The 23,608-nt window shown below is 35.5% G+C and overlaps 1 protein-coding gene and 1 pseudogene across 1 annotated transcript; one reads left to right on the forward strand and one right to left on the reverse strand.

Annotated features, from left to right (window-relative positions):
- Window positions 1-8,684: 8,684 nt before the first annotated feature.
- Window positions 8,685-16,231, forward strand: LOC131416528 (olfactory receptor 6C2). The gene is made up of 2 exons (XM_058559206.1): window positions 8,685-9,625; window positions 16,195-16,231. The coding sequence occupies exons 1-2, from the start codon at window positions 8,688-8,690 to the stop codon at window positions 16,229-16,231; spliced, it is 975 nt and encodes a 324-aa protein (XP_058415189.1). The 5' UTR covers window positions 8,685-8,687.
- A 1,062-nt stretch (window positions 16,232-17,293) lies between these two features.
- LOC131415662 (olfactory receptor 6C70-like) lies at window positions 17,294-18,230 on the reverse strand (annotated as a pseudogene).
- Between the last annotated feature and the right edge of the window lie 5,378 nt (window positions 18,231-23,608).

Below are 23,608 nucleotides of genomic sequence, written 5' to 3' on the forward strand. Positions count from 1 at the left end.
AGAGTGGCAGAATGGCTATACAAGAAGACTGGACATAAATGAGGAAGGACTCTATGGGCTATTGCCAAGGCTTGGGGCCTCCCCCTACGCTATGCTGACACGGTGCAAGTCTATCAGGCATTCCCTCCTTGTTCCTTACGGATACCCTGGGCCATTCTCTGGGAGACAGACCAAATCACCAGAGGTAAACAGCCCAATCAACGCTGGCAGGTGGACTATATCGAGCCCTTGCCTCTTTCTGCCGGCTGTCAGCATGCCCTTACTTGTGTGGACATGTATGCAGGACTGCTGCAGGCATATCCCACCCAAAAACCAGAGTATACACAATCTTTCCAAATGTGAATACTTACTGACATGACAACAGCACGTTCCTATAATATATTGTCTTTCACAACATAAATACTAATAATATAACCGTATTGTGTGCACGTATGAAAATGCATGATAATTTTTTAAAAACACTTGCCTTAATTAAAATATAAAATAAGAATTAGAGAAAGAAATCCATAAAAGCAGTAATGGTAAAAAAAAAAAAAAAAAAAAAAAGAAGTAGTGAAAAAAGAGAAAAGCTGATTTTATTCAAGTGACCAGAAACAAGGGCATTTTCCCTTCACCACAGGAACTTTCTTCCTTATTCATGACAAACTTATTGATCATGAGCCATGACCTAACATCATCAAATCATAAACTCCTAAAGCATCCAATATGTACTGACACAAGATTTCCAGATTTCTAAACAGTCACCTCCTCTCTCAGTTACTGCAATTTTTATTTCCCTTTTTAAACTGACCAAAAGCAACACTTCTTAACTAGTCCTCCAAACCTTAGTCTGAGGTCTTAAAAAATCCTCAGATGGGTTGAGATGTTTCTTTTAAACACACATTTCAAAATGTCAGAGGCAGATATTTCAAAGCAGGATTCATTAGATAGTGGTTTTTAATTGGGTGAACTGTTGTGAGTCATCCATGTAACCATGCTCTTACAAAGCACTGTCTGTGGGCAGAACAAAGAACGTGTCTGTTGTATATTTTGTCTCTATTTTTCAAATGTCGGTAAATGCTCCTGTATTAAAAAAATATAAATTCATTCTACAATATCACTGAATATATAGTAATTTTTCTCAAGTGTGTATTTTCATATTAAATAGATACTTTGCAAACAATTGTATCATGTGAAATTAGGTAAAGGAAGATATTTTGATTATTAAAATCTCTTATACCATATTCTTAGAATGTGTAGTAGGGAATTGAATCAGGTTAGTGCTTTTTATTCTCATTAGTAGGATGCACTCATGGCCTCTGTCTGATGCTGTTGTTCTATCTCATTGTCTCAAAGGACAGTGTCCCTGTAGCCTATTTTAGTTCCTTTGCCGAAGTTTATTATGCAAAAGTTTCATTAGTGACATTACAACCTGGGTCACTGAGGATCCTTTAACTTTACTCATTCAGGTGATCCCAGTGCACCTCCAGAAGACTGAGCAGAAGGGCATAAATATCACTACTTTTGGAGTAGGAAAGCCAACTCCTTGCTCAGAATCATCAGAGCTCTTCCAAAACCCAGAAGAAGTTCTTTTGTTCTCCTCCCTTACATTAGGTCTTCTTCCCTTCATGACAGAGAAAAAAGGAAAATGTTTCCAAGGCTTAAAATAAGAAGATTCTCTAATGAGAATCTTTATATGATATGAAAATGGAAAACTCAAGAACTCTAGACCCTCCAGAAGATGTCTGGACAGTAAATGTAAGTTGATGACCGCCTTAGGCCAGTGCAGAGTCACATGTTCCTTAAGACAACACAGTTAAACACAGCAAGGAGCTGCCAGCTGAAACCATGAAAAAATACCAAATAGGAAGTACCACAAAGGTAGACATGAGAATTACTTTCTCTTTTGAGAGTTAGGAGAAAGAAATATTTGTTGGCATTTTCTTCTTCAGTGTGGTTAAACATTTTTCAAATTTTAATATGAAAAATTGTAGTAGGCATGTTGAGCACTATTCAATAGCCCTTTGTAAAACTCAGGCCATACCTACGGCTACATTTTTGCAACCCTACATAGTCACTCACGCAGAGTAATTTCAGGAGCATACAGAAATATAGCTTTTAAATCCTTGGATTGTATACCCAAAAAGAATACTACATTGCTTCTATGTCAAAATTTTCTAAATTTTAAATATACGATAAAAAATTTAAGCAGAAATTATTCCATCCCCACCACATCTCTTAATTCAATGGACATGTTCCATTAATATCTGAATTACTCAATACAGTGTAATTTGATGGCTGAGGAGGAAGAGACACTTTTTGTTATTCTTCATGAAGCACTGCTCAGGACAGCAAGGTAGAGAAGAGGATTTCACTAAGACAGTTTGCACCTGGTGTGTGTTCAGAGGGGGAAGTATGAAAAAGCAGACGACAGCAAGGATATCCGTTTTTAGTTACTTCATAGTTTCTTCTTCTTATTGCCTTTTTCGTAGCCCCGAACTAGTCGGGAGAGAAATTAGCTGTTAGATCAACCAAAATCCAAGGGCAAGGCAAAGAATAAGGCAGACTAAATGATTACCCACTATTTTACTTGCATAAAACAGAAACCATTCATAAATTGATCTTATCTAACAAAGGTAAAAATAGGATTTGCATAAAGAAAGGATTGAGGGGATACGGAAAATCTCAGAGAATTTGAAAACAAAGAACTGTGTTTTTCTTTTCTGGTATAAGCTGAGGATTAGTGTGAGAAGCTCACAAAGAGACCACTCTTTTAAGGGTGGAAGGGTCATGGAAGGTAACAGTTTTCACTATTTATTAATTTCTTGAAAATCTTGAGAATTTAGCTGGGAGGTCAGTGGATGTGACAGGCTGTCCCTGTATAATGTTGTCCAATAGATTTGTTAGTGTCTTCATCTTAGTTGTACCATATCTGTACTATTTCTCTTATTAGAGTATTTTCTTAGTTTTCTTGCATGAGTGTCCATTTTCCAGTAATGGTCCCTTTATACATGACCTTGCAATATGTACCATGGGATTTTATAAGGCATATATCCATAGGAAGAGATGAATTAATTTTTCCAGACTCAGAGGACTCACGTCATATACAGGAAATGTTTTAAAGCAAACTGAAGAATCATTCATATAATAAAATAATTGATGTCTCCTGGGGAGATACCATTTCATTCAGTGATGGAGAAATAGCTGGAACCCTAGAGACTGTGTTTTCAGGTAGGAAATAGTTTCATAGCTACTATTATAAATAATTAATGCTGGTTAAGGAGTAGGAGTGGTTATTGCTCCATGAATAGAAGTAGAGTCTTGTCCTCTAGCTGAAGAATACAGATAGTGGACACAGATGATAACAATATAAGACTCATAATACAGGGAAAAGTAACCAGTTAATATTTTACTCATCCTTCATGTGTATCTGAAATTAATAACATAAATATATAAATTAATATTAATGACATAAGGGGGCAGCACTGATTGAGAGGAAGGTGTTGATATAAGCTATGATGTCGAGGTTGGGCAACAAACTTCCTTAATTGTCTAGGTGGATCTCAAATATTAACATGCATATAAACTCTTCATCATCACACTAGTAGTATTCTAATTTTTAATTTCACCACTAGCACCTAACTCCTCTCCCCAGGTCTGGCTAAACTTTTTTAGGTGTTTCTGAGTTCAGGAATCTACACTGTGAAAAGCATCCTACGTGACTAGTTCAGAGAGTCATACACATTAAATAACCTAGTTAAACACAAGTATTTGTGGAAGAAGGAGGGAAAACATCAAATAAATAACTACAGTGAGAATTTCTGTATAAATTAAATGAGTGTTATCATCCCGAGCCAAGCCCTGTACTTGGCCAATAATAGACCCTGGATGCAATAGTTCCATTTAAATAGCTTGTCTCAAATTTTCCAAAAGCCAGGTAGAAAGAAGTCCTGACACAGTGAGCCCAAGAGAATGTCAGAGTGCAGCACTCCACACAATCAAGGCACAGCCCGTACACCTTGTGGAGTCAGTCAAGAGGAGGTTGGGAGTTTAGGTGGGTGAGATGGAGAACAAAGGCTGTGGAGGCAAACTTGACCTTTGTCCTAATTTTGCCTACATTGCATTTGTGGAAAGATTTGTGAGAGGACGAGACCCAGATAAACTAGGAGAATGAGAGGAATCTTGTCTTACGAAAAAAGAGAAGATGTATTCATTCTTACTTAATAAAACATGAAAATAGAAAAGAGAATTAAAGGTGATATTGCATTTCTGAAGAGGAAAAGAGAGAGGAAGCTGGGTGAATTTAATGTTTCGATAAAGTATTATGTTAGAAGGTAGAAAAATTTCAAAAGTAAACTGCAGTTCAAATAATTAGGTAAATTTTGTGTATAAGACACTCAGAATTAGCTTTCTATTCTCCTTTCTAAATAATAGTATTTCTCTAATAACTGTAATTGTGATTCACCAACAGTCTGTTCACAAGGCACTGAGATCTGTGGCTGTGGGAATGGAGCAGAAAGCTATTTTGTAGGATGAGCCACAGCCTAATAATATTTATCAAGATTATACTTTATTTGAATATTGTTATGGACCCCTGAATAAATTAGAATTCTTTTTTGAATGTATCTGATTCCAAACTCCTGAAAGTTCCACTGCATGAAAGAATCTCAGACATGATAATGTGTCCTAGGGGTAATAGAATCACCAGCTTTTACTTGGCTCCTAATTAAGAATCATTGCAAAAGAGAGTAATCTAGTGCTACTATGGTATTACATTCTATATCTCAATCTGTGAGTCCAAATAAAGATTAGAAAGCTATGCTCTTTTATGTTGATTGAAGGACAAGGGGATGCAGAAAGAGGAGTAGGAATAAGGCATTAAACAGTTGAATGGCACAGTTTTTAGCAACTCTATGACAGTTTCAAAGTGCAGAAATGGGAGGACACAGTTTTCCCCTTACCAAAAGTTAGTTTGTGATTTGTCTCTATGCTTAAATATTTGCTTCTCTAAAAAGATTATTCGTTGAAGTTCGTTCTGGACAGAGTAAAAAACTGGACAGCTAAATGAACCTTCTAATATGTACATAAAGAGAGGGATGGAATTAATACTGTGAATCTTGAAGACTACCTCATTAGCTACTTTCAGGTTATATTAGTAAATGGACTGTGAGTATCAGCAGGAGAGAAATAGGTTTGAGAGTATAGGTAGGGAAGTAAATTATTTAAATGGAAAAGAAATAGATCGCATCTTGGAACAATCACAGGATTTAGCAGCAATTCTAACCTTCCTGATGTTGCAGGAAGTCTTTTAGCTATCAAAATTGTCCGAAATTTTCTCTACTTTTTAAAAGATTAAACTCTAAATTGAGTTAAAATTCCATATAAAGTACATTAAATCATTCATTCAAAAATTATAGGATACATGCTACTGTCTGGCACAATTTCCATAGCAACTGATATAAGAGGTTTGGTGGATTTGATCGGAGACGTAAAAAGGAACTTTGCAACTCAAACGAATTGACTGAGTGCACACTTTATTATATAGAGAAGGGGAAAAGTGAAAGTTAGCAAATAGATATGGAGAATACAGGAAGTAGCTATATACAAAGAAGCATCAGACTGGGTACTTATAACATCCAAATAAGTCAATAAAAAGAGGAAACAACACCAGATCGATCGAAAAAGAGAAACATCAGATCGATCGAGATAGAAACATCAGACCAGGTACTTACAACATCCATACCCTTACACCTGAGAGAGTCCCTTCAACTGACACGGCTAGGTGGGAGTGCCAATTGAAAGAGGTCCTGGGCAAGGCGTCCCCCCTACAGGGGAAACTCTCACCAGGCCTCAGTTTCCAGCAGCTCATATAGTAAGAGTAATCTCCAGAGTAAGCATTTGGTGTTGTCATGCACAAATGGTTATCAGTTGTGTACGTGCATTGAGCTCCTTGGTTAACGTCCTAGCCCTGCACAGACGGCCAGTCTGTCCCGGGCTATGATGCCCAAAGAGTCTTGTAATCTTACAAATTGTAGCTACCTCTGTGGGAGAAGGGCCAGTTGCCACCACACAGAAAGTCATTTTATATATCTTTGTGTGTTGGTGGCTGTAGGTTCATGGACCAGCCAAACGTGGCTGTACTCATGTCAAGACAGCAACAAGGGATCTAACAGAGAAAGAACAAATCCCCTGTTTGTAGAGTTTATTTGTTAGTGACTCAAATGATTCAATGACCCTAAGAATATTAGGATTTTCTTGAACTTCTGGAATGTCTCCATATATATTATCTATGTGAATTCCTGCTGATTTTAATGAAAACTACACAGCGTAATTCCTTGAATCAAGAACATCAGTACTTTTCATCAGAGCCAGGGTGTTGAGGTTGGGGAGTGAGGTGGGAAAACTAAAGAAAACATGCCACACTCCACCATCTCTCTTGGAAGAGAGACACACAGTAGGTGGTTTTTTCAGCTTTGAAAAAGAAAAGAAAGCAGAAAGTAAAATGACTTCAATCTCTAAAAAATGTTGTATAAGGAGCTATTCTGGACAATGTGAAAAAAATGTAAGTACCTTAAAACAAGAAGTCCAGGAAAGAGATTACTAGAGAAAAGCAACAAGCAAACAACAGTGGATGGAGAATTATATTAAAGGCAAAGTGAAGACTAGTTCAAAGGCCAGAGAAAAAGTCTGGAAAAAGAGCATTTACAAAGTTTAGAATTGGGATTTTTTATGCCTTTTGTGTAAGAATGTACTGGAAATGACAGCGCAATTTGAAACACACACGAAAATAAGAATGTTGAACACGTTGACTGGAATAGGCATTACAGAATACAGCTTAGTCTCAGCACATAGACAACTCTGTTTTATTTGTTCAGTACACATTTACAAAACACCCTACAGGTGCTAGACATGAGGGAATGTAAGGATATATAAACTATAGCCTTCACTTCGGAGAAGTTTACAGAAACATAAAGGAGCCTACTAAAGTATACAACATGACATATTCCAAGACAGGATAGGCAACAGGTGCTTGGAAATAACACAGGATCATAATCTCACATGCACCGGGTGGGTCAATGTAGATTTCCTTGAAGAACTGATACCTAAGGAGAATCCTGAAAGACCAAGAGCCATTAGTCACTCATAGGATTAGCCCTTGCAGAGGGGAGAACGTGTAGAAAATACGAAGAATTGCAAGCCGTCAAGGTTAGTGGAACTTATGTTATGAGCAATAGAGGTGAGGGCCTTGTAAGTGATGATGTGATGAAATAAGGAAGGTCCTGTCCATGAAGAACCTTGCAGGGAACAAAAAAGCAATTAATCTTTGCAAGAAATATTCCACACTAGAAGAGGAAAATGCTTGGGGAGGCAGCAAGATTTCACTTTGAGCACATAGCACATGAGGTACCCTTGGAATATCCAACTGGTGGTGTATACTTAGCGATCTTTTTCATTTGGAAATGTTCGGGCCTTTGAAATTCATATAAATGACAATAAAATCAATTGCACTGAGAGAAACTACGGTTGGAGAGTATGGAGTAAGAAGAATAACAATGAGAAAACAAGAAGGGAGAGGTCTCAACATAGAATATTGAGGAAGGGCAGTATTTCATAGATGAACACAGAATGAGGCGAGTGTGCAGGTCACTAAGAAGAGAGACCTAGAGTTAGGAGAAAAATCAGAATGATGGCACAGAATCAGTTTGAAGAATGACTAAACTTTAATTTTAAGAAAAATGTTAGGGGATAACTGTAAATATGGACCATTGTCTTCAACAGTGAAATTCTTGTAGGTGTTAGAAAGCAGTAGGGGATTGGAAGTGAAACTCAGAGAGTTTGCAGAGAGTTAAAAGTTAAACTGAGCAGGGATAAGATGAGAAGGTGGAAACACTAATATCTTTTCAAAGGAGTTAAAAACATAATGAAAAAAGGCACAGCCTGCAAGACTATGTTTAGTAGCATTACATATACTTTAAGTTTAAAGGATTTTGGGAGAAATGGGACCACAGTCAGTTAACCGAAATATAACATGAATGTATATGAGGATATTCCTTTCGCAAATATCTTGAACACAGCCTTTTCTCACAATGTAGATAAAACAGTTGTACACCAAACCACTTATGAGTTCAGAATAAGGAATACAACCAGAGAAGAATAAATAGACAAAGGAAAATCTCAGGATCCCATGTTGTGTTTGGTTGTCATTGTTGTTTGTTTGTTTTCCAGAAGAAATGCATCTTACCCTTAAAACAATGTTTTGACAGTAACAATCGAAGAGAATCCATTTTCTTAATTATCTGGTTATGTCCTACATCTAAGGTTTGTCTTGGATAAAGAATGTTTAAGTACACAAGAAGTAACATCATCTTTTTTTCCCCTAATTTACTTGTAAATCCAATTCATGTAATGAATTACAAACAATAAACTACATTCTTAAACTTTGAGGGGTAAAGATTATGTGAAAAAAGATGGATTGTTTTACAATAGCATGAATCCCGACGGAATAATCTGCTGCTCATACATGTAAAATTCAGGAAGGCTATTGCAATAGTGGCAATATCGATTATGATGAGAAAGGCGAATATAAATGTGGACTGGTTTGCTTGGCCGTTACATGGCAGTCTTGTGCTACAGAATTTGAATATCTACCTCCTGATAAAATCTCTTTGAGTTTTACACGCCCACTGGGTAGATTTCACAAGGCAGTGATGAGGAACCACACAGCAATAACAACTTTTATCCTGCTGGGACTGACAGATAACCCACTACTGCAAATCCTGATTTTTGTCTTTCTATTTCTCACATACATGTTAAGTGTAACAGGGAACCTGACTATTATCACCCTCACATTGATAGACTCCCATCTTAAAACTCCTATGTACTTTTTCCTCAGAAATTTTTCCTTCTTAGAAGTCTCATTTACCACTGTCTGCATCCCTAGATTCCTGTACAGTATATCAACTGGGGACAATACTATTACATACAATGCTTGCGCAACTCAAATATTTTTTGTTATTCTCTTTGGAGCAACAGAATTTTTTCTCCTGGCAGCCATGTCCTATGATCGGTATGTTGCTATCTGTAAACCCCTTCACTACATGACCATCATGAACAATAGAGTGTGCACCGTATTAGTCGCCTGCTGTTGGGTGTCTGGCTTGATGATCATTGTCCCACCCCTTACCTTGGGGCTCCAGCTGGAGTTCTGTGACTCCAATGCTGTTGATCATTTTAGCTGCGATGCAGCTCCCCTCCTAAAGATCTCATGCTCAGACACCTGGGTAATAGAACAAATGATTATCCTTGTGGCTGTATTTGCACTCATTATCACCCTCATGTGTGTGCTTCTGTCCTACACATACATCATCAGGACAATTCTGGGATTCCCCTCAGTCCAGCAAAGAAGAAAGGCCTTTTCTACCTGCTCATCCCACATGATTGTGGTTTCCATCGCCTATGGAAGCTGCATCTTCATCTATGTCAACCCCTCAGTAAAGGACCAGGTGGCCATAAATAAAGGAATTGTAGTTCTCACTACTTCTGTTGCACCCTTGTTGAACCCTTTCATTTACACTCTGAGGAATAAGCAAGTGAAACAGGCTTTTTATGACTCTATAAAGAGGATTACATTTCTCTCGAAATTGAAATTTTGATGAATTGGAGTATAATAAAAGAAGAAAGTCCTCTAAATATTTATATGGATTCTAACTTATTTAATTGCTTTGTGCCTATAATTTAGTCAGATTAATCTTTTCAAAGAAATTTAATACTGAATCCTAATCTCACTTTAATCAAACTCTTTCTTCTTTTTTCAAACCAAATTCATACATGCTGTTTTCCCTCGTTGCAAAACTATAAAAATTTCTTCCTCTAAAATAATCAAACTTAATATTGTAAATCTAAGAATGAAATAAAGAAAAGAAAACAACAACAGCAAAGATGTATTAAAATAAATTAATCCAAATAAGGCATTCCAGGCCTATTAAAATAATAAAAACAACAATGTGAAAACAAAGATATCAATGAGAGTTCAGGAATAATCAGAATTGAAGAAATGGAAACATCTTTACTGATAATATGTATTCACTATTTATATTTATTCATGAGAGAACTTCGACTAAAAGGCATACATTTAAAAAAAAACAAATTTAAACATAATGTCACATATTATGAGTTACAAAATCAGAATAGATGCATAAGAGTGAATTGGAACACCGAATTTTAAATGCTGATGAAAAAAGACAACTCTTCACATCAACACAAGGCTACCTGAATGATTTAAGAAAATATCAAAGATATTCAACCAGCAGAACAGGAAAAAATAAAAAACTGCAAAAGGGAATAGATATTGGAATTATAATCAAGGGGAAAATTGAAGAAAATATTCCCTAAATTGAAGATCTTAGATTTTTTTTTTTTAAAGATTTTATTTATTTATTTTTTCCCCCCAAAGCCCCAGTAGATAATTGTATGTCATAGCTGCACATCCTTCTAGTTGCTGTATGTGGGACTCGGCCTCAGGATGGACGGAGAAGTGGTGCCTCGGTGCGCGCCCAGGATCCGAACCCGGGCCACCAGCATCAGAGCGCGTGCACTTAACCACCAAGCCACGGGGCCGGCCCTGAAGAACTTAGATTTTGAAGCAGCTAACAGTGTGCTTGTCAATGGAAAAAAAAAAAAAAAAAGAAAGAAAAAGAGAAGAAAAGAAGCCTCCACTGATAATGCTCCCATCTTTTTAGTTACTATCTTTGAAAGTAAATAATTGTGTCTACTGGCTAACAGACAAAAAGAACAAAGAATTAATTGTTTAAAATTTTTTGAAAAAATTACCTGTTAGATTAAAAACTCAGGGTCTACTTATTTTAGATTTTAAAAGTGGAGTTTGAACCAGTAAACATTCTTTAAATTATTCCTGTTGGCATAATTTTGAAAATAACTGCCATTTTGATCTACCAATGACATGTTGAACTCTTTTCAAATATTATTATTGTCCTTATCAATCCTGTAAATATGTTTTCATTGTATCAAAATGTAGACAAAAGATGATTGAGTAAATTGACTAATAGAGCACAAGTGGAAAACAATGGAGAGTGAATTCTGATATTGTGTCATGTTCAATCCACTAGAACACACAACCTTTCAAGCAGCAGTGTAGTTTTGGTGGGAGAGGGATGAGAAAGGACACTGTGATTGGATGGATAGAAGCTGACAGAGTAGTAGAGTCATATAGATGTGTCTGCTTATCTCTGTTTACTAAATTGCTTTACTGATATCAAAGAAAATAATTTTGTCTAAACATTTCAGAATTTATGTAATAAATTTTATAAACCATAATCTGTCTTATTGTAGCATATTTAAGATTTTATATTTTGATAAGGAGAAAGAAGATGAGAAGAAATTGCAGTTATCATCTCCTCGCCAACTTTGAAGCATATTTATTATCAACATGGCCTCATGGAGCATTCACCAAAGAGCTCTCATGTCCTGAAATCACTATAAGAAATATCTGAATAAAGAAATCTTCACAAGAGACTCTAAAATAGTCATTATCGAGACGAAAGTAATGTGACATTTTTTAATAAGTTAATAATTGTTGACTATATTTGATATAATTACAAAACAATTAAATAATTTTATGCTTAATGTAGATAATGTGCTTTTAAATCTATAAATTAAAACAAGAAAATTTCAGGACATCAATATGTAAGTTTGAAGAAGATATAGGAGTAGAAGCCAAGAAACTAAGACAAGTATCATTACTCCAATCTTCTTTACATGTGGAGTTTAAAGTGTTATATCCACAAATAAATGCAGAAAAATTATAATTAGTAATTAATATCTGAAACATTGAAATGTCACTCAGCATTGAAAAGTAGCATTCTTTCAAACTGGAGATGAAAGTCGTGCAGTGGTGGGAGTATTATAGTTTGAAATAAAGAAAGAAAGCTACTAATAGTGAGCAGCTCCATTTCTTTAGGGTTGTTGCCTAGTGCTTTATGTTTTTCCTCTTGTGGTGTTATGTTTCTCTGATTATTTGAGATCCTTGTGGACTCATTGGTGTTTGTACATTTGAAGAAGTAGGTGTCTCTCCCAGTCTTGATGGACTGGCTTTGGCAGGGAAAGCCCTTCGCTTAACCCAGAGGTTCTGGGCTGGCCCTCTGGTAGGGTCCAGGGTGGGCTTGCTGCTGAAGTCCTCAGGTAGGCTGGCCTTCTGACTGGCTTAGCAGGTGGGTAGGCCTGCGGCCTAGGTCCCGAGGGGCTGACCTGGAGCTCGGGTCCACATGAGTGGGACTGGAGCCTGGGTCCACTGGGGTAGGCCTGGCATCTGATTCCATTATGGGAAGCCTGGGACCTGGATCCGTGGGGCAGGTCTGGAGCCAGTGTCCATGGGGGTGTCCAGGTGCTGGATTGGGCTTGGCGTCTGAGCTCATGGGAATGGGCCTGGTGCTCAGTCTGTGGGGGCCAGTCTGTACTGGAGTCCATTAGGGTGGTCTAGTACGTGTGTCCGCAGGGACAGGTCTGGCCATGGACTGTGGGTGTTGGTCCTGGAGTCTGGATCTGTAGGGGATGGGCATGGAGCCTGGGTTCACAGGTTTGGCCTGCTGATGGAGGGGCTGGGAGCCTAAGTCTACGGGGGCATTCCTGGAGCCTGGAAACACAGGGCGACAGAGGCTGGTGTGTTGCTGGAGTGGCCTTAAGCCTGGAACTGTGAGGTTGGCCTGGTGCTGGGGCAGGCCTGGAGGCTGGGGCTGCAAGGGCTGGTCTGCAGCCTGGGGCCTCAGGGGCTGGTCTGGTGCTGGGGCAGGTGCCAGCCTGCAGCCTTGGGCTGTGGCGGCAGGCCTGGCACTGGAGTTCACTGCGGCAAACCTGGTGCTAGGGTCCATAGTGAAGTCAGTTGCTCACTTCACTCTGCTTCCCCCATGGGGAGGGTTTCTGTCTCCATGTTGCGCTACCTGGGCTTGGAGGAACGGTGACACGGGTCATGTGAGCTTGTCCTTCCTACCCTCTTCCACGCATCTTCCTATTTTTATTCTCCACTCAGGTGCTGTAGTCTCTCACCTGAAACTCTTAGCTCTTGTGAAGGTATTTTTGTGTGTGGATAGTTGTTCGAATTTATGTTTCTGTGAGGGGATGAGCATCAGGAACTCCTGTTCTACCATCTTATTGACGTCCTACTTACAGTTACCTTTTGCTTTCTGGCTCCTGTCTTACCATCGTTTTAATTTACCCCAGGAGTTTTATGTTCCTTTATTTTCCTTTCATACCTCACTTGGTCTTAATTAAATATATTTTTATTTTGTTTCTGTTAACTTATTAACTGTATAATTAGCCATTATTTTTTGTTGTAAAGCTAATTTTTATTACTTGGTAAGGTGCTATCTTCTAGGTCTTGGCAATGATTATTTTAATTTTATAGTTGAGTAGTCATTTGAGAATACGCATACATGCTGTTCCTCACCATTTACCCACTAGTGTTCACATCCGTCGAGATTTTCTAACTCCATCATTCCTTCTCTGTTAATTCACAATAAACTATGAGAAAGAGCCTTTTTGTCCTTATTCGTTTATTCATTTTCAAATAAGTAAAAATTTTATATATTTTTATCTTATTCTATGAGTTGTAATACATTGTTCTCTTTATCATCTGATTCTCACCTTTTCCAGATGTATCCAGCTGTAGCCCCATGAAGCTGGCTCTGTGTCTTTTTGATAAGCTTCCACCACTTAAAACAATTACTCAATGTACTCAAGAAGTTTAATGCTGCACCCTGTGTCAAGTTCTGGATATTGTTTCCACATGCAGTTCAGTCCCATGAGTTGATCCAGACTTTGACCAAAAGAACAAAAGCGAACTTTGTGAGGAAGTAAAGCAAATTGATCTTGCAAGTTGTTTGCGAAAACATCTATGAGCATGTCAATAAAAAAATGTGGCATTTAAATTTCTCAATAAGTTATCATTATGTGAGGAAAACAAATCTGCTTGATTTAACTTAAGGTAGTGATTTTTATACATTAAAAGTTTTGCTTTTTTGAGGTGCTATTCCTTCAGTGATGATAATGAAAAGAAATTTTTCAAACTACTTAAAAATGCATAAATTAACTTTGAGATATTGTTTTAAAGTACAATGCTTAGAATTAACATAGTCTACTAAGTATTTATTAATGGACCAAATATGTGCTATTAGTAGAATTGGAAATATTGCAATTTTCACTATAAAGCCACTTTGCTTTGATTTGTTATTTGTGGAAAAAATTGCAGTGGTTTTTGAAATCCCGTAAGTCATTAGTTATTATTCTAATACTTTCTTCCCAAATGAAGAATGCATTGTGGTAAGGAAGTCTGTGAGGGTGACATTATATAGAGATAATTCTGTATCTTCTCTAGTTTGTATGTGAAAATAGATGATTCTCAAATATTGACTTTTCCGTGCTTATTAATCCATAACATGATATAACTAGGTTGAGACATGAAGGTTAGATTAATAGGTCTAGATTTTAATGGAACTTTTCCTAGTTCAAATTTATTAAATAAAGATTACTATTGCATTTTCATAGTATAAATGTCCTTTATTTCCTGATCTGGCAGAGAAAAACTTTATTTATCTGTGGTTAATAATATATTCTTTACACTTCTCTGAGATAGTGATAAAAATTTGAAGCTTGTTTAAAATCTAAGAATTTGTGTTTGTCATTAAAATAGTTGTCTTCAGATAGCTACGTTAACTGTAAAAATTCATTTTAATTCTCTTCTATCTAGACATTTACTTACAACATAAACTTTCCCTCTTCTAATTAAACATTTTATTGAAAATAAATGTATTAAGAAACTCTCTTTATAATGACTGAACAAAGGATTTTGCCAGATTTAAAATCTAAAGCTTACCACATCTTTTCTAGAACTGTTTTATTTTGCTGTTTTACCTACTAATATTGTATCTAAGTCTACACAGGCTTATATGATTTTTGCTGATTCACCCTTTTGCGTGCAATCTACATGCAGCATTCTCGTGCCGCCGTCCCTTTCTCTCTGCTGCCTTCCATTGCGACTGCTTTGTGGCTTGCTTTCCCCAATGAGAGCGAAATCTGTCACTTTAGATGCTAACATTTGATTTTTCTCAGCTTTATGCTTAGCAGCCCATCACCCTATGTTCCTGGGTTAAGAGCTGGCACAGTGACTGGAACTCAAGTCCTCTCTGTCTTTGATTCCCTTTGATTCTTCTAGACTAAAAAGCACTATCACCAACTACAGCAGCTATGCAATCAACATTTTTCTTGTTAGTAACACATTCTATCTTCTCATCTCACGTTTCCATCTCTCCTCTGAACAAGACAAAGATTTCAATAAAGTGGGCTGACAATCAGGAAGTGAGGGTTCTCAAGGCTTTTAGGTCTTCCAATCCAATCTAAAATTTTTTATATTCCTCTCCCAAACTGCTTTTTTTCTATTGAGGTAAAATTCACATAATGTAAAATTCAGCATTTTAACAGTTTTACAGTGTACAATTCAGTGGCTATTAGTACATTCACAAAGTTGCACAATCATCGTCATTATCTAATTCCAGAACATTTTTATCACCTCAGAAACAAACTCCGTATCTATTAAGCAACGACTTCCCATGACTCCCATCCTCCAGCCCCTGGCAGCCATTAATCTGCTTTCTGTCTGTATGGATTTGCCTATTCCTGGCACTTCATATAAATTGAACCATACAATGTGCATGGTCTTTTGTGTCTGACTTCTTCCACTTAGCAAAATGTTTTCAAGGGTCACCCGTGTTGTATAATGTATTGGTATTTTGTTCCTTTTATGGATGAATAGTATTCCATTTCATGAATATACCTCATTTTGTTTATCCATTCATCAGTTGATGGACATTCAGGCTGTTTCCACTTTTTGACCATTATGAACAAGGCTGCTATGAACATTCATGTACGAGTTTTTGTTTGAATCTCAGCACATTTAGATGTGCTTTCTATTATTTCGAAGACCTGGTGATGACATTAAAGGGACATAAAAATTTGGAGGGATGATTGTATACATTCCTCATCGTTTTCTGAGATAGCAACATCATTTTAGCAATAAAAATATAGGTGAATCATATTTCATTTTAAATGCATTCATAAAGAGAGAAAATAACAAATGAAAACTTCAGTCAATGTAAGATCATATTACTGATGGCTGGAAAACAAAGTATCATTTCCTAAAATTCTAACAAAGAAAACAGATGAAATCTTCCCACATGTTTTGTAACATCCAAGCTTCTTTATAAAATACAAAATATTAGATCTCAATAAACTCTAATAATATTCTTACACTTGTGTTTGAACATGAAATTCTAGAAACTCTTAATGAGTCAATTCTTAGGGTACTTAATAGCTGTGAGTCATTTCTCAGTCAACTGCTCACAAGTGAAGAAATGACTTGGTAATTTTAGTACAGCCCATAGTCCATCGTTACTTCCCTTGTAAGGCAAGCAAGGCCCACAACAAGAAGGCGTATTACATTGTGAGAATGATTGTTTTAGTCCAAGGTGAACATGATGTAATCTATGCAGAAAGAGAAGTATAATGATGACACCTGAAATTTATACTGTGTTATAAACCAATGTCACTGCAATAAACAACAACAAAAAATAAAAATAAAATAAAACAAGACTGTTTTTTGTCACATTTTTGTAATTTATACTTAAAGACGTTCTAAAAATAGCACAAAGTACTTCATATGCCCTTTATTGAGTCACAGTTGTTTACATTTTATAAGATTTATTTTATCATTCTCTTTCTCTCTCTGGCTCTCTCTGTCTTTATAAATATAGACGTACATATGTTGAAAATTGACATTTCAATAAATCACTTTAAAATAATTCTCTACACTATTCTTTTAAAGAGTAAGGTCTCTTGGAGCATCTTAAGCATATTTAATAATGACAAAGTTCAATTTATCTAAGAATTTTAAAGAGTATGGCTCTTAGATAAAACATGGTACATTTATTTAAATTATTTAAGATACAGCTAGCTCTCCAAGAACTTATATTCTATAATACAATCAAAAATCTTCATTTATTTTATTCTATCCTACTTTTAGAGAAAATAAATTTTTCAATTTTATATTTCTATCGTAGAAAGGTTTCACTTTAACAAACAGAAAGTTAAAAGTCGAATGTGTAGAATGGAAAGAATTTCTAAGCTCCAGTAAGCTAAAGTGATTCACATAATTAAATATCACAGATCAATTCTTAAACTAAAAGAGTCAAAATAGTTTTTGCTCAATGTTCCTTTTATGTTTCCATGTTATTTATTTCAATAAATAGTATTACTTGTCTGAAGCAGAAAATATCTTTCTAAACACAGCTCTGAAGGCTTGTTTAACTTGCTGGTTCCTCAGAGTATAAATGAACGGACTCAACAAAGGGGCAACCGAAGTATTGAGCACAGCAACTCCTTTACTAAGTGACTCTTTCCTTCGCTGATGGCTTTATGTAGAGGAATAGACAACTACCATAAGTGAGGGAGACTACAATCAGGTGAGAAGGGCAGGTGGAAAAGGCTTTTTTCTTTTGCTGAGCTGAAGGGAATTTTAGAATTGTCTCGATGATGTAAGAGTAAGAAAGGATTACTAATAACAATGTAACAATGAGGGTCATCACTGCTAAGAAAAAAGCAATCAGTTCTAGTAAATGTGTGTCAGAGCAAGAAAGTTGGAGGACAGGAGAAATGTCACAAATGAAATGATCAATGATATTTGAAGCACAGAAATCCAGGTTAAGACCCAAAATCAGTGGAGGGAAAGTGACCAGGAATCCGGTTGCCCAAGAACTGAGCACAAGCTGATGACAAACTCTGCTGCTCATGATGGATGTATAATGCAAAGGTTTGCAGATGGCAGCATAGCGGTCATAGGACATGGCAGCCAGAAGGAAAAATTCTGTAACCCCCAAGAATATGTAAAAAAATAACTGAGATGCACAACCATTATATGAAATAGTCTTTTCCCTAGTTACGATGGTGATTAAGAATCTGGGAATGCAAGCACTTGTGAATGAAATTTCCAGGAAAGAGAAATTACAGAGGAAGAAATACATTGGGGTCTTGAGATGGGAATCCAGTAGAGTGAGGGCAATGATGGTTAAGTTTCCTATTATACTCAACACATAATTTAGAAGTAGAAAGAAGAAAATTGCAATCTGTAACTGAGAATTATCTGTCAGTCCCAGAAGGATAATCTCTATCTGCCTTGTATGGTTCTTCATTTCTCTTTTGTGATTTCAGTAAAATTCTAGAAATAAAAATGTACAAAAATAAGAAACTACATGCATAGCTTTATATTCAGGAAATGATATATAAAAGGATCTATAATCACAAACATACCCATTCACAGAGTAATATTCCATGTTGAAGATATGACCTAGAGCTCGCAAAAGAAACTCTTTAAAAAAGCACAATAGAAGTCAACTCAGTTTTGGAAAATGACCTGCAAAACCCATAATAGTTACTTACAAACTTCCAGTCAATTGTAACTAATTCCAAATTTGTCCATTTGCTAAATAAATTAGATAAAAGCTTGGTTCAAGATTTAAAAATAATTTATTCAGTTTTAATTATTAACATCATCAAAATAAAATTATGTCAGTGGAATGAATTAAGACCTACAGTTAAATTCTGAAACTTTAGATTTCCTAGTAAAGTGACATTTGTTTAGAGCCTGATTATAGCCTCTTGTAAGTTCTCTATGAACTACTGATGAAGACACAGAAAATGACAAAAAAACCCACAAGAGTGTAAGTGTGTAATACAACAAAACAAATACTAGCTGAATCTAGGAAAAATTGAAACTGAGCAAAAAGCAGATATAATCACGCTTACAAAAAAGAAAAAAAATTTATTCAGGACTTCAATGTTTTGCCACATGTAGCCAAGACTATAAGAATAAAAGAGAAAATACAGAAAATGCATTACATCTCTTCACAGTCTCCAGCAGTTACAGATATCTAGAGCCTAAACCTTTTTTCCAGATGCTGCTCTGTGAGAGTGAAAAATCACTGTTTTCTTGTCACATTGCCTATGTCCTCATGTCCCCAGCCAGCACTCAGACACCTAATCTGTGACCGTTAATCTAAGGAAGTATTGGTGTAGGAAGTGTGTGATGATTTGGATGGGACAACCACATTATGATAATATTTTATGTTTGTAATTGTAGGTTTTCAGAATCTCAGGTGGCCAATGATGAAAGCAGAGTGAATAACAGAGCAGAAGTACAGCAATGGTGGGAGCCTGTTAGCAGTTAGAAACTGAATTTACAACTGTGTTAATCCACACAAAATCCAGCTATGGATTTGAGGATGAAGAACGTATTAATGGTGTTGAGACAAAGGACACCCACTCTTAAGGTTAAAATTTGGACAAGCCATCTATTGTTTAAGAATAAATTTTTAAAGACTATCCAAGATAATAAACTGAAGCTATTACAGTAAGATAGTTCAGTAATATGAACAGACAAAACAAATTTTTTAAGAGGAAAAAAAATGCTTAGAATATATAATGGAAAATTTAGCTTTCTCAAAAAGCAATTCAACTTCCATATTAGATATTAGCTATATGTTATGGTATAGTTTAAGAGTGAAAAATAGAAAACAATCTAAATATTTAAAAATAAGCAATTCTGAATAATTTTATTCATTCAAATAATTACATTTTGAAGTAAGGATGTTGATGAATATATATTCTCATCAAAAATATTCTAAATGTGTTTTAGATACAAAATTACAAAAAGTGTATACAAATTGACCACATTTTTATAAATATCTACATATGGTACATGCAGGTGTGATTTCTGCAAATATATACAAAATAATAGTAATTGAAAATAAAGTACTGTCAGTGAGAGATTGTTATAGTGCATTTATATTTTTCATTAAAAATTCAGTTATTCTTAATAATATCCTACCAAAGGAAATCATCCAATATGACATATTTTTTTTCAAACTTCTCTGTTATTTTATAAATGTATAAAAAAATAATGAGTTCTGAGCACTGACTGGTTATATATTTTAGAGTCATATTTTCAACTAAAATAAATCTAGTGATGTGCTTCATTTTCCTCTTAGCCTGAGGAAACCTTTGTTACTAATTTGCAAAACAAGTAAACTCTTTCCAAATGAACTTAGAACATAAGCACTGAAAGAGAGAAAAAATAAACTACATGATACAGTATACAGTGTTTTCTCTCTTTTTTTTTTTTTTTTTTTTTTTTTTTTTTTTTGTGAGGAGATCAGCCCTGAGCTAACATCCGCCAATCCTCCTCTTTTTTTTGCTGAGGAAGACGGCCCTGGGCTAACATCAGTGCCCATCTTCCTCCACTTTATATGGGACGCCGCCACAGCATGGCTTACCAAGCAGTGCGTCGGTGCGCGCCCGGGATCCGAACCAGCGAACCCCGGGCCGCCGCAGCGGAGCGCGCGCACTTAACCGCTTGCGCCACCGGGCCGGCCCCAGTGTTTTCTCTCTTTTAAATAAAAAATATTTAAATTACATTTCTTCTCATTCATTAAATTTTGCCAATCAATATCTTTGCCTATTCTGAAGTTTTCCTTCTTTTTATTATTGGAAGTAGTATTTTTCCTGCTGCACGGTTGAGCCTATTGTCTCATATGTGAATTCAAGAACCCTAATTATTTAGATTAACAATTTTAATCCTTTAGCAAATCGTTGTTTTTAAGTTCATATTTCTTAGCATATTTCTTCTTCTCTTATCTAATTTTCCAGTGAAATATCTCCAAGTTGTTGATGGAAATGGTGGATCTTAGAGAGCCATAGATGAAACTAAATCTTTCTTCCTTGATCTCGTCTTCATTTGGTCCTGTTCATTCTGGTAATATGTCCTTGCTCTAACTTCTACTTTTTCTGCAAAATACATTGAGCATTCCTATAGGTTCACTGTTGGTATAATTTCAGAATAATTTGAACACCACGAAGCAGATATTTGTTTTGCAGTCAGTGCAGATTTGGCAAATGATAATTATCAATGATAAGTTGTCATTGCTAAAAGTGTTGATCAGAATTAGCACTTCCAAAACAGCTCTTTTTTCTACTTTTAAAAATGTATTTAAACACGTGAGGTCAATTCTCCAGGAAAAAATATCCTCCAACCTTGTTATGTTTGATGGACTTCTAGAGTTGTTCAGGGTCTCTTTATCTAGACAGCAGTAGAATAATATCACTCCCTCCACAGTTCTACAGCGCTGTGTCCCGTTTAAATCACTAAAGTATTAGAAACACAGATGCAAGTGTATAAATCAAACTTCATGCTCATGCATTTACAGATTCAGAAAATAGAAAATGAAGAATAATTAATGTTTTATTCAATGAGGAATAATAAGATATCACCTTTAAATCACTGTTAATTTATTTTTATGTAACTTACTTGATATTTGTAATTATTCTTAAATTTTTGACGGAAAAGTAGCACCACTATTTTACTTACCACTGGCAGTGTATGTTGGTATCTTTTTTTTTCTCTAGACTACTTGAGCAAGGATCAACCATAAAAAAAAGCAAGTGTACTCATGCAAAACAATATTGATTTTGTAGGCAAGAAGATTAATATAAAATAATCTTTCAGTTTAATTCAAAGCAGAAAGCTAGTGTGAATATTTTTGTAATGTAATTTTTCTGCACTATCACATATATCTGAACATATGGTAGAGTCTATGCCTTGGATAATAAAGATTTCTGATAAACTCCTCTTTTAATACCAGATAATTTATAAGATGTGTATCTAACTAATCCCATCTCACAAACAGTCATAAAGATTATCATAACTGAGATGATTAGCTTGAAACTTGGGAAATATTTGCGAGTTTCAAATTAATTACAAGGAGTGACTGCTTCTCTACAGGAAATCTAAGGGGATAATGTCCCCAAGGAGAAATAGTTGAGATGAAAAAATATTCAGAAGAGCCTACAAAACACCAGTTGGCCTTTGGCTTTATCATTTAAATGAAAATATGCTTATCGTTTCAAGCATGATGATATAAAGTACCATTAGAGTTGTCCCATTTAAAAATACTCTATTTCAAAACAATCACGTAGACATTGCAAACTGGCAGATTATTTTGGATCATAAATAATTACATATGCCCCAAGATACTAAGATAATTCCTTTGGAGGTTTGCTAGGGTTGTTTTCCAATATGTAAACTATCATTGGGAGAACAGCATATGGGTACCTAACACAAGTACTGCTCCTACTTATTTTTTTAAAAGCAACTGTGTTCAATAGAAAGAAAAAGGTTAAAACTTCTGCATATTTGATTTAAGAGTAAATTTTTCTTTAATTATTTGAGGATGTGAACCTAAGTTCAACCTTTTTGAAGTCTCACTAATTATTATAACACCTATTATGTATTGAACATTTACTGTGCATGAAGTACTGGGCTAATTGTTATACACACATTATTCAGTTTAATCATCATAATAGGCAAACACACATTATGAACTTTTTTTTTGCTGTTGAAAAAACAGAATTAGGGAAATCATTTTGCTTGCTCACACTCATGACAAAGTTTAGAATATATGGAGACAAGATTGCAATCATATCTTTGATTCCAAAGTGTAGTTTGTTAACCATTATGCAATACTTCCAATTAAATAAATGATAGTTAGATGACAGGTAGATGATAGATATCTAATGACCAATCCCATACCTAAGATTCAATTGCTAAACTTTTTTCTTTAATAAATAAATAAATATGTAATTGAAAGACTGACATTCTTATACTATTCATGCAAAACAATTTTCAAGAAATGAAATGAACTCATGAAGCTTTTTTGAGTATACATTTTAAATAAAATTTTGATTTTTCAGCTATATTATTATTATATATATTTTAAAGTGTTAAGGAACCATATTACAGGGAAAAAAGCTACAATTGAATACAAACAGAGACAAATGAAGTAACAGTATTTCACACTGAATAAAAAACCACAGCAGTAAATAAAAATAATTTAGTGTGTAACTTTTAAAAATATCATGCTCTGGCTGTCCAGTTTTCCCAACACCATTTATTGAAGAGACACTCCTTTCCCCATTGTATGGTCTTAGCTCCTTTGTTGAAAATTAGCTGTCCGTGTATGTGTGGTTTTATTTCTGGGCTTTCAATTCTGTTCCATTGACCTGTGGGTCTGTTTCTGTACCAGTACCATGCTGTTTTGATTACTATTGCTTTGTAGTATGTTTTGAAGTCAGGGATTGTGATGCCTCCAGCTTTGTTCTTTTTTCTTAGGATCGTTTTAGCTATTCGGGGTCTTTTGTTGCCCCATATAAGAATGAAAGTGGACCATCTGCTATTGCCATTCACAAAAATTGACTCAAAATGAATCAAAGACCTGAAGGTGTGACCTGAAACTATAAAACTCATAGAAGAAAATATAGGCAACACACTATTTGACATTGATCATAAAGGAATCTTTTCGGATGACATGCCTACCCAGACTAGGGAAACTAAAGAAAAAATAAGCAAGTGGGACTTTATCAGTTAAAGAGCTTCTACAAGACAAATGAAAGCAGAATCAAGATGAACAGACAACCCACCAGCTGGAAGAGAATATTTGCAAAACATACATCTGACAAG

The sequence above is a fragment of the Diceros bicornis genome, chromosome 17 (assembly GCF_020826845.1).
Source record: "Diceros bicornis minor isolate mBicDic1 chromosome 17, mDicBic1.mat.cur, whole genome shotgun sequence".
Taxonomy (NCBI): Eukaryota; Metazoa; Chordata; class Mammalia; order Perissodactyla; family Rhinocerotidae; genus Diceros; species Diceros bicornis.

Excerpts from the sequence above, each read along its gene's own strand:
- LOC131416528 (XM_058559206.1), top strand. The coding sequence starts at position 8,688 with ATGAGGAACCACACAGCAATAACAACTTTTATCCTGCTGGGACTGACA. Across the intron at positions 9,626-16,194 it reads ACATTTCTCTCGAAATTGAA|AAAGAAAACAGATGAAATCT; the intron begins ATTTTGATGAAT and ends TAAAATTCTAAC.